General features: G+C 51.5%; 1 protein-coding gene and 1 long non-coding RNA gene across 4 annotated transcripts; one reads left to right on the forward strand and one right to left on the reverse strand.

Moving 5' to 3' along the window:
* Positions 1-323: 323 nt before the first annotated feature.
* Positions 324-11,069, forward strand: LOC143827617 (uncharacterized). Of its 3 annotated transcripts, none has more exons than XM_077317300.1 (4): positions 324-554; positions 7,679-7,716; positions 8,439-8,505; positions 9,653-11,069. In XM_077317300.1, exons 2-4 carry the CDS (start codon positions 7,711-7,713, stop codon positions 10,918-10,920), a joined length of 1,341 nt encoding a protein of 446 aa, XP_077173415.1. In that variant the 5' UTR covers positions 324-554; positions 7,679-7,710; the 3' UTR covers positions 10,921-11,069. The 3 variants fall into 3 exon arrangements, with proteins under 3 accessions (XP_077173415.1, XP_077173413.1, XP_077173414.1); XM_077317298.1 differs by lacking the exon at positions 324-554 and adding an exon at positions 4,220-4,498; XM_077317299.1 differs by lacking the exon at positions 324-554 and adding an exon at positions 4,519-4,668.
* On the reverse strand, positions 2,684-4,091 carry LOC143827620 (uncharacterized). The gene is made up of 2 exons (XR_013227364.1): positions 3,404-4,091; positions 2,684-2,989 (listed from the first exon to the last, which is right to left on the reverse strand). It is a non-coding gene; the product is annotated as an uncharacterized LOC143827620 (long non-coding RNA).
* Positions 11,070-11,171: the final 102 nt, after the last annotated feature.

Genomic DNA, 11,171 nt, shown 5'->3' on the forward strand with positions numbered 1-11,171 from the left:
GCGGGGGCGGGCGCTCGCCGAGAAGAAGCCGCGCCGTGACGGACGGGCCCCGCCGGCCAACCGGCGGGCGAGGGCCGCCGGCGGGAGCCAATGGGAGTCAGGCGAGGGCGGCGGGAGCCAATGGGAGGGCGCGGCGCGGCCGGCCAAGGGGGACTGCCCGGCTGGGAAGCAGCGAGCGGAGACGCAGTCGCGGCTGGCCGGGGAAGGAGACGGAGGGCGGTGGAGGCGCGGCTGGCGGCCGAGGGGGCGGGGCGCAGGCGGGGGCGGGGAAGCCCGGCAAGGCGGAGGAGGGGGGGTCGTCCTGGAGGACCCCCAGGGGTGGGGAGGGGCCGGCATGCTGGCGGGAAGGGCGGCTGCAAGGGCCGGCGGAGGACCGCGCCGTCGAGGGATGCCCAGCAGAGGCGCCCGTCTAAGCGCTTGCAGAGCCAGCCCGGCCGGGATGTCCAGAGGAAAGGCGTGGGGGTCCCACCTGCCAGGAGAAGCAGCAGCAGCAGCAGGGAGCGCCTGAAAAGGGGATTGGAGCCCCTTGACGGATTGCGCAGGGCTTGCGAAAGGTATTTCGCCCAGGCGTTGAGGGGTGGGGTGGAGGCCTGGGGCATCCCGGCTGCCGGACTTGGGGTCCGTGTGTTGCAGGATTTCAAACATTTCCCCCCACCCTCTCCAGCTGCAGGGAAGTTGGTCCCTGGAAGGAGGGCGCTGGCCGTGAGCCGAAGGGAGCTGCTTGCAGGCCTATGCCGAGATGGAACTAAATCTTTGAGTCCCGATGCCAGCGGAAGAAGCAGGAGAATATTGTGGGCTCTGACATTTGGACATGTGGACAGTTTCTTGGGAACCCATGAAAGGGACAGAGGAGGAGAAGCAGAGATGATCTATTCTTGTCCAGCGAGGATGCCAGAAGAAACAAACGAGCAAGCGGTCAAGGAAGACTATGGGACAGCGATTTTTGTCCCAGAAGAACACCTGTTCAAGTGCTTTTGGGTTTGGGGGATCCAGAATTTCAACTGACACTTTACAGAAAGGCCCTTGAACGATTCAGCAGGGCCTGTAAAATGGAGCTGTTCTGCCAGGCCTATGGTTGAGGCCCAAAGGAACATTTGTATTTTAGGATTTTTATATTTATCTGGTTATTTATTTTATATGTGATGTTATTATGATGTAATCAGCCCTGAGTCTGAAGAGATGGGGCAGAAAAGACGTCCAATTATTGTTTTATTATAAATAAAACCAATTCCGACTGCTCCATTAGGGCAGGAGTGCACCCAGCACAATAAAGGTAATGGTAGGATGTGTGTTGAGCCGTGGAATTGAGGGCCGAAATGCTTCCTTCTTAGGGCTGCGGAGTGGGAGCTGCTGCAGGAAGATAGTATCTGTGTGCATGCTGATGATGGATGGAATTATTTTTGGTGAGCTTCCTTTCAGTCTGAAGGAGCCAAGGGAACTGGAGGAGAGGAGAGGGAGGGCTGTTGTGATGTGCTTCTGCCTCAAGCTCTGAGCAGAGAGGTCAGGCAGCCCAACATAAAAACTAGGCCGTCCTTTGTGTTATTGGTGGGGCTGCCTGTGGTTGGTGCCCTTGCAGAACAAGCGTCTTGCCACAGCCGGGGCTTCTCAGGCAGGGTTAGGTGTCTCCTTTCTTTGCCTGCCTCCAGACTGTTTCTCAGCGTGGGAAGGAGGCCTCCTGCTAGACACTGAGAGGTCTATTTGTAACAGGCCTGCTTGGCACTTGCAAGCTCCCGTCCTTTGGAGGGCATCCAAAGCTTCCAGCTGACGTGTTAGAAGAGCGGCTGGTGCAGAAGCCCTGCGTGCTGCATTGCTCCTCTGACTGAAACTGGGACACACTCTGGTCTTGTGGCTCCGTGGCTGCAGCAGCAATGTCACAAATGCAAAATCAGCCCCTTCTGTGGAGGCCTGGAATTTCCATCTTGGAACTGGGAGATGCCAGACTCTGGCTCAGTGGAAGGGCATTGTTCCAGATTCCAAAATGTTGAGGTCTAGCAGAGGGCTGGCTTTCTAATTTTTTCATTTGTGGCTGGAAAGATCAGTTGTTGCTGGAAACATGATTAGCTAGAATGCAGGCTGCCTCCCCCTGTCCCTTTGCCTGACAAAATCTGTGCTTTGTTTTTTGTTTTGCTTATCAGTTTTATTTACAGTCATAGCCTGCAACACGAGTGCTTTGACTAGAAGCATAAAGAGTTCCAGCAGTGGACTGGCCAGATGGTTCAGGCACTGAGAAGTGGTTTTGGCTATCCCACAATTCCCCATTCCAGGCTACGCTATACCAATTCTGGAGGCATTTTAGGGTATTGGGCTTTTTTCACAGAGCTGCACAGTGAAGCTTTTTAAGCTGGGAAAAACCCCTGCATAAGCCCTTCCTAAAGACATGTCCTTTAGCTGGCCAGGCTAGTCCAAGAAAAGGGGAAGAAGGACTGAGAAATCTGAGATCCTTCGGGGCAGGTTCTAAGGGAGTTATGACTTATTAATGTACTCCCTGCCCATGAATGCAAATTTGCTTGAAGGTGCAGCTATTCACCTTCTGTTGTGCAGCTATTGGGCAGATCAGGACCTTGATTCTAGGATGAAGAGATTTCTCCATATAGATTAGATGTAGAATTCACTGATAGGTAGATTCAGGAGGGTCAGCATGTTGGTCTGAAGCAGTAGAACAAAGTTGGGAATGCAGGGACAGTTTGAGACCAACAAAGCTTTATTCAAGATATAGAAGTTTTCATATACATGCACACGTAAGATATAAAGAAACAGCTTCCTCAGCCATATATGTAGGTGGAGGGGCGGGGCTTAGTTGCCAGAAGCTTTAGCCAGACTTCAGATGCATAATTAACTGGGCAATTATATCTGAGATACAACCGAGGCAGTGATCAGAATTTTACAAGTGGACATCAATCGGCATACGAATACAGACGTTTGAGTTCAGTAGAAGGCCCAGGGTCAGCAAGTTCAACTCTTGGTACCAGCAGGACCTGGGAGCCTTGATCTGTATATAAGCACACTCCTTCAATTACACTGAAACACATTTCCTAAATGTTACAAGTACAGCTAAGATTGGAACAGTATATTTGGTGAGCCATTTAAAGTGGCACGCAGATGATAAAGGAATTTGTGGCTGAGTGTGAGTCTAGGGGTCTCCGCCCTACCCCAAAATACCCAACAAGTTCAAATCATTGATATCAAGATGGCAATGCCATCCTGGACCTCAGTGGACTCAAAAGGGTATAACTCTGCTTAGGAGAACGTTTAGCCCAGCAGCCCTGGATGTCTCCATCTCTGCCCCCAAGACTGTGCAGAGTGATTGACAGCCTACACTGGCACCCAATTCCCCCATCATGGCACTGGTCCTGGTGCAGGGGTTGTGATAAGGAGGGCCATTAAGGTGAGTAAAGAAATCTACCTGAGTCCAACTTGATGTCTTTCCATCTTTGAACGTGTAGCTTGTGGGTATAGCTTTCCTCTCTCCCGCTCTCCTTTCATTCCACTGGGGTCTCCGGCAATCACATTCCAGCTCAAGATTTGGGTCACTTGGTGGACGTGGTGCTAGGTCCCACTGGTGGACCTTATTGCCTTTGCTGGCGCTCAAGGTGCAAGGCATTCCCTGGAGGCCCTCCTCAGAAGATCTCATCCACCCAGTTCTATCCACAGCTATCAAAGCAGATCTTAGCAATAAACAGGCCTGAGAGGTGATGCTGTGCATCTTCTTTAATCTCATTTTAGGTTTACATTTCTCAGTCCTCTCTGGGTTTGTAAGAGTTCCCTTCTTAGCATTATTGGCATGAAGTCACGCACCGCAAAAACGGATGAGAATGTTAAAAAGAGGTTGTCTAAACAAAAGAAGTGCCTAATTTAGATGTAAAATCCAGCAAGACGGCAAGAAAACAGGAGGGCCCCGCAAAAATGCTTCTACTTGTTTCGGTTGCCAATGCACTGCTATGAAGAAGAGTGGATCCTCACACCTCGCATTTCACTACGTATGGAAGGGCAGGATAGAAAAATAAATAAATAAAAGAGTTTCAAAGCGGCTTACCTTTGCCTTCCCTCCCTCTCCCCACACGAGGCACCCCGTGGGGCTGGGAGAACAGCACTCTCCCTCGGGACTGTGACTAGCCCAAGGTTCCCTGCTGGCTGCCTGCGGAGGAGGAGGGGCGGAGAATCAAACCCGGCCGGCCAGATCAGCATTATTATTATTATTATATATCTTGGACTTGTTGCCCGCCACCCCCTGCAAGGCCGGCTGCTGCTCCTGGGGCTCCGCGGGCGTCTCTCTCTCTCTGCTCAGGCGGGCCCTTCTGTCCTGAGGGGCGCAGTGGGGCGGCCCTGCAGGCCGGGGGGGGGGCGAGGAGACGCCCGCTGCCGATGAGGCGGCGCTGCCTGGGGGCGCCATGGGCCTCCCTCTCCCCCCCCCCGCCCCCAAGGCCCGCTGTGGGGGACTCTGAGCGGGTCCGCAATGGGGGGGGGGGAGGCGGCGGCCCTGCCCGCGTCGGCGCCCGAAGTAGGCCGCAGCCCGGCTCGCGTAGTGGCTTGAGGGGGCGGGGCGGGGCGGGGGCGACGGTTGCGCGGGGGCGGCCGGAGCGAGGATGGGGCGTCGGCGCCGCCTCCTCCTCCTCCCGCTCTGGGCCCTGCTCGCCCTCCTGCCCCCCCCGCGAGCCCCCCAGGCCCAGAGTGAGTCTCCCGGAGGGGGGGGAGGGGGGGTGGGGGGAAAGGGGGGCTTGGGAGGGGGCCCTGTGGCCGCCCCAATTCCCCAGGAGTCTCGCGGCCTGGAGTTGGGAACCCAACTCCCGCTTGGGGGGCGGGGGGGACTCTGGGGTCCCCGCGCCCTCTTTGGGGAGGGGGTCTCTGCCCCAGGCTGCGGCCCAGAACTTCTGTCTCTGCCGAAGGCGTTGCGGGTCCAGATGCCGTCTGGAAAGGGCCAGGGGAGGGAAGGTGCCCGGCTAGAGCATCTCTGGGTGCGCCCTTTTGGTGCATTGCGTGTTGCCCCTGGAAATGTCGCCGATGTGGCCTTGCGCCAGCTGCTGCCGCTCACCTCACAATGTGTAGGGAATAAGTCTGCAATTTAGAGGGAATAGGAAGCACCGCATTCTTTGCAGAGGTGGTGCAAAAGAATAAGGGTGCAGATGAGGCCTCGTGGGGGATGTTTTTCCATGAGAGCGTCTATCCTGGTTTTGGCTTGAGTTTTTGGCCTGCGTCTGGCGCAGAAATGGTTTTGGCCGCTGCAATCGGCAGCCTGTATTTTGGGGGAGAGAGCAGAGGTGTTATCCTGTTCATCCTTCCAGTTTTACCCAGCTTTCAGTACCTTCAGTCCTTCTGAAACGTCAGTCAGCAGTGGGGGGACAGTATTGTATTGGCTTTGCTCCAAGGTAGAGCTCAAGGTTCCAGGTTAACCCCCTTGTTCTGTCCCATGTGCTTCTTAATATCTGCATGAAACCAGTGGCTTAGGTGGTCAGGGGACTCAGTTCAGATGCTGGCAGCCATCAGCATGACACCTTGGCCACCACCGTTCTGGTGACATTCAGCTCTCTGCTTTGCACTTGAGTCACCAGGGGCTTGTGGACAAACAGGTGTCTGAAGCAGAGGCCAGCTGAAGGAGGCTGAACAAACAGCGGCCGTGTCCAGACAAGGCAACGACTTTTGCCACTCTGTATTTTGATTCTCATGTGGCTTCCCTTTCTGGGAGGGAGAATGAAACAGTTAAGATGACCCATGAGCTTCTGTTTACTGGGAAGTGCTGTATGTGGAGCCTGTGTTTGAAGACCTCTTCAGACACTTCGCCAACACTGATGGTGCATGACACAGCAGGCAGCTCCTGTGCTAAAAGATGCATTTTGACTTCATGTTTGTTTTCTGAACCTAACTCAAAATAACTTCCTCATTTGTGGAAGTCTACTACCTCTCCCTCTCTCTCTGTGGGATGTGCCCGCCTCCTTTTTTGTTAGTTTCCAGATGGAGTTTCCTGTGTTTTGTTGTGTTGCTATTTGTGGATTTATCCCGCTTTTCATGTCATTTCATCTGGCAACATATCAGGGATGCTTTTCTGAAGGGATTCTTTAGTGTGTGTGTGTGTGTTTTTTTTTTACTGTTTTGGAATTCAGTAAAGCATGCCACTCTACATGTTGAACTTTGGCTTGGTTTGTTGTGATTCCACCACTCCTCTCAACAAAAAATTAATTATTTCTGTGTGATTTTGATAAGTGGTATGCTTTGTATCCTTTTATAAGCTTTGATCTTTATGGAAAAGCAAGCTAAACATTTAACAGATGCAATAAATAGAAGCTGCACTTTCTCATCGCTGTTTGGTCTAGGCTGACAAAACCACATCCAGGAAGAAAAATGGCAAGCAATCTGCCTTTCTCAGTCAGAAGGTGGTAATTGAAGTCTCCGTTGCCTCCAGAACTTGCCTGCTTGCCCTGTCTTTCCAAGGTTAAGCACAGCCATGTAGCTGGCAATAGCCTGCCAACTGAGACAAGAGATGTGGGCATCTTTGAATAAGAGGACAAATGCCAGCTTCCTGAAAAAAGGAAGCTTTACACCTCCTCAGTGCCCTTTCAATTAAGAGAAAGTGGTTTTCGGCATAGGAACGGTGCAGTTCGTTCCTTAATCAGTCCAAAATGTTGAAAGGTGCTGTTTGCTTTCAGACACTGGTCTCATTCCTGTTACTTTGTAAGATCTCACTTGCTGTTTCTGTACAAGGAAGGTGGAGAAGCAGGTCTCGATCAGGTTGCCCTTCCAATGCAATCGGTCGTTTTGTAATAGTTTGGGGAGAAGTTTAAAAGATGAAAATTGGCTTAGTATTTGCTGCCTGCGTGGTCCTCTCTCTACAGCAGGGGTAGTCAAACTGTGGCCTTCCAAATGTCCATGGACCACAATTCCCATGAGCCCCTGCCAGCGAACGCTGTCTTCACTGCCTTCATGTACCTTCTGGACTGGAGTTTTGTTTTCAGTGATCCACAAGAGGAGTAACTTAGTCGCCTTTCCCTTCTTCTTAGCGCCCTTTGGACGGTTCATTTCCAGAGGTCTTGCGATTACAGAACAAATCGCATTACTTTTCAAAATCCTCAACCCTTTGTATCTTCTGTGCACACTTGGAAAAGAGATGAAACTTATCAAATCAAATCAAAGCTTACGTTAGGCATTGCTTTATTTAGGTGGGTGAAATTACTGTCATGACTGAATCTCATGGAAACTATTTTTGAAAGGCAAAAAAGGTTTCTTTGGCAGCCAGCAGGGGTGCTCTGGTGTTTCCAAAACTTTGTATCAAATTCTGTTTACTTTATTCCCACTTGAGGATGTTCTTCCCTGGAAAAAAACAATTTTCATATTTCTAAGCAGCTGGGTGGTACAAGCCATTATTTCTGCTCCGCTCCTGGAGGATGCTTGTCGGTTGTCAGCTTAGGTGTGATTTTCTGAGCAATTTGACGTGTTGAGATTGCAGTTTAGCTGTTTGTCGTTTGGGGAGTTTGGCAGAGGTGCCATTGAGATCTGCAGACTTGGTTTACAGCAAGTGCTAAAAAAAAAGTGCAGCTTGTTGGAATTTATATAGTTCTCCTTATCCCAAAGGTTTGCTCGGTATATGAAACGCCGAAACGTGTCCTGCTCCACCACTGTAAGTTAATTCGGATGTTATGCCGTGTGACAGGTTCTGATTTCACACTTCTCTCTTTCTCTCTGTTTTTAGACGTGCAGCATACTTACGAAAACGTTAAACTAATGCAGGTACTTTTTAATTATTTTAAGAGCTGGGAACTGGGTTATATTTCTGAAGTTCTCAAGTTCAACACAGAAGGTGTTTTCTGAACAGGATTGGAGGCTCAAGTGGTCTAATGCTCATTTTCCTCTGCTGGTGTGATTAAGATGAATTAATGTCTTGTGAAGATACTGCCTTCCTCACAGAGACCACAGGGGTGAGGTGGGGGTGGAGAACACACTGCCAGGCTGCTTCCTCTTCTTGCTGTGCTCTGCCACAAGAAACAGGGCCCAATTTCAGCATGCGGATCTCCGGAACCTTTTCGGGAGACATCTGGATCCTTGTGCAAGGCCGTGTTGATTCACGGCTTTCACTCCATTTACCGTAATTCCAGTCTTGGTACGTGTTGGCAACTGGCTGTGTAGATTTCTAAGCCTGAATATCTCATTGGAGCTTGCTAGTGAATCGCTGAGAGAGTAGTTCTAGCCTGGAAGCAGATGAATGGGCCAGCAGCGACACGGAGGCTCCACCTGAGCCTAAATCCATCCTATATTAACCCTGCAGGGGGAGGGGTATTTAATCTTTGTGCTGGGCACTTGTAAATTAGCTCATGGTTGTGCTTTTTATTTCCTTCCAGCCTGGAAGCAGTTTATTTTGCCCTGGTGTTATTTTTTCCCCTTTACTTAACTTAGATGTATGTCAAGTGATGAGCAGCCGGCTGCTCCATTGAACAGGGCATTTTCCTTTTCAGATCTCCATGCAGCCGACTGCATCAGTGCAGATTGCATCGGAGGAAGAACGGAGCCCCGAGAATCCAGGTGAGAATTCTCCTTACGTCGTTCCACGCCAGCTGCGAAGATCCTGGCAGTCAAGGCCCAAGAAGCACAAGGAGCCAATCTGTGGCTCGTGGGCCCACAGTGTGTTTGGTTCCGTGGGTCCAAAAGCAGAGGCGTGAAGGGCTGTGCTCCATTGGGGCTCTCTTGCTGGCAGGCACTAAGCTGGCGGAACGAAGCAGCACTGACCCAGTAGCGTTGCTGGGTTTCTCGATGGCCACTGGCAGGGGGTGGAGTTGCCAGAGAGGGGATTCAGACAGCTGTGGGGAGAGGGCTGAAAGAGATTAAACGCAACAACACAGCTGGACTTGCAAACCGTTTCCAAAATGAAGAAATTCTTAATGCACTCAGCTTGGATTAGGACTGTGCAGGAAATGTGCCAAGGGTTTCCTGTTCCTTGGGGTTTGTAATGGGCTGGTTCAGATGCCCCCTCTCCCCAGGAAATTGGACAGCTGGTTTCTGTCTCCCACTTCTGGGAGGAGGGCCATGGCAAGGAATCGGGCTTGGAGAAGAAATTGGGTGTGGGGAGTCACACGTCTGGCATGGTGAAGAAACACAAAGGCTTTAGCTAAAGGCCTGGTCCCGAGAGGAGGGGTGGAGCGAGAATGAGCTCAATATCTCAGGAGAGTTTCCTCCTGCAAGGAGGGGACAGAGCAGTCAGGGAAAATATGAGAAAGAAGGAAAGCGACTGGGAACGGGATGAGACAATCATGAAAGGTCTGAATCCCCAGCTAAAGCTTATTCAAGCTGCTTAAAGATTTCAGAGTTTTGGGTGCTTTGAAGCTCAAAGAGTTGTGGGGAAGATTACTTCAGACAGGAGGAAACGCACATGTTCTTGTTTTAATTAGCTGTGCCCCGCCAGCTGCAGAGGGGCTGGAACCCTGAGAAATGTCTGGATTGCACTCTGTCCGAGGAGCTCAGAGTGGCGTACCTTCTTAGTTTCACCCTCACAACAGCCCTGTGAAGTAGGTTAGGCTGTGAGTGACTGGCCCAAAGTCCTCCAGTGAATGTCAGAGCAAAGGGAGGAGAGATTGGGCTCAGGAAGGCACATTTGATGAGTCACGCCTTCCCCTCAGCCCCAGGAGAAGGGACGCCAGAGACGGCACATGCTCTCGGTTTCCGTGTTTTGCAGACGATTCCAAAGCAGCAGGAGCACCAGAGGCAGAGACCAAGGAAGAGGAGAAAACGTTGAATGACCTTGTGGGTGTTTTGCAAGACATGGTAAAAGATATTCCCACAGTCCGGGTACGGCGCCCTATCCACACCATCCCCCTGCCGACCGTCCCCCTCAGCCCTGAGCCCCCCGTGGTCATGACGACCGCCCTAAAGGCCTCTGAGTCGGAAACAGCTAGCACCGTTTGGGTCACTCTGGAGCCAACGCCTGAAGAAGTAGTCACAGGAACAGAGGGAACGGAAACAGTCGTCGTGGCCAGCAATGCCCCCCCTGCCAGCCCCACACCCGTTTTGGAAACCCAAAACGTTACCAGTGAATCTGTCGTTCTGCATCCCACTCAGACCCCCACACAGAAGCCAGAGGTGAGTGTTTCGCTCGTGGTAGAAAAGGCCACTACCCAAAAGAAAAGTAAGACCCTTGATCAGCTCACCCATGGAGCCTTGTCAAACCTGGAGCAGTCGCTGGCAAACGTCAAAAAACTAAATGGGATACTCGATACCTTCACCAAAAAACCGGAGGATCAGGCCGGTGAAGGTGGCACGGCGCCCGAGAAGAAGCCAAATGCAGAAGAAATCTTGGACTTGATCGCAAATCTAATTGAAACCCTAAAAAATACTCCTTCCTTTGTGAAAGAAGATCGAAATCTCTATAAATACATCCAGATAGCAGAGACATACATAAAAGAGGCTCTGGAGCTAACAGAAAAGGCAGGGAAGAAGCTTCAGGAAGAGAAACCCTTCATGTCTCCCACAGCCACACCTGCACCAGAGACGGAAATTCCTCTGGTGCACGTACCAGGGACAGAAATCCCCCCGGTACCTGTGCCGGAGACAGAAATTTCTTTGGTGCACGAACCGGAGACAGCAATTTCCGTGGTGCACGAAGCGGGACCTTTGCCTGTGCCGACCCCGGTTGTCCATTCGATCTCACCTCCGCAGGTGCCTCTAGCCAAAAAGGCAGAAGATGCTCAAGTGGAAATGGGGAAGCTAAAAGCCTTCATTAACTTGCTGTATGGTTTTAGCCCCCATCTGACTTCATATTCGCAGAACACGGCCCATAAAAAAGTGGCGGAAGACCTTGTCGATAGAGCCCTGGCCGTCCTCCATGCCATAAAGAGCGTTTTCTGTGGGAGCGAAGAGGCGGAGAGCAAGCAAGCCCTCAAGCAGCTGCTGAAGGAGGACCTGGAGCTCGTGAACGAAGCCATGAAGGGGAAGAGAGCCTTGTAAGGAGGAAGAGCCCCCGTTTCTTGGCCGCCTCGCTGCTTCTCGCCGGACGCAGGTCTGATCAGAGACCCCTTTGTCTCAGCCATCTGGACACTTCCAGGTCTGGAATTAAATGTTTATTTCTAAATAAAAATCTCCCATTTTGCCTCCTCCCCTTGAACTGATCTTTGGGAGACTTGCAGTTGGAATTTAAATGTTTGTCAGTTGTAGTGGTAAGGAGTGTCGGCCTCTGATCTGCCGATCTGGATTTGATT

This window comes from Paroedura picta, chromosome 18 (genome assembly GCF_049243985.1).
Source record: "Paroedura picta isolate Pp20150507F chromosome 18, Ppicta_v3.0, whole genome shotgun sequence".
NCBI classification, from domain to species: Eukaryota; Metazoa; Chordata; class Lepidosauria; order Squamata; family Gekkonidae; genus Paroedura; species Paroedura picta.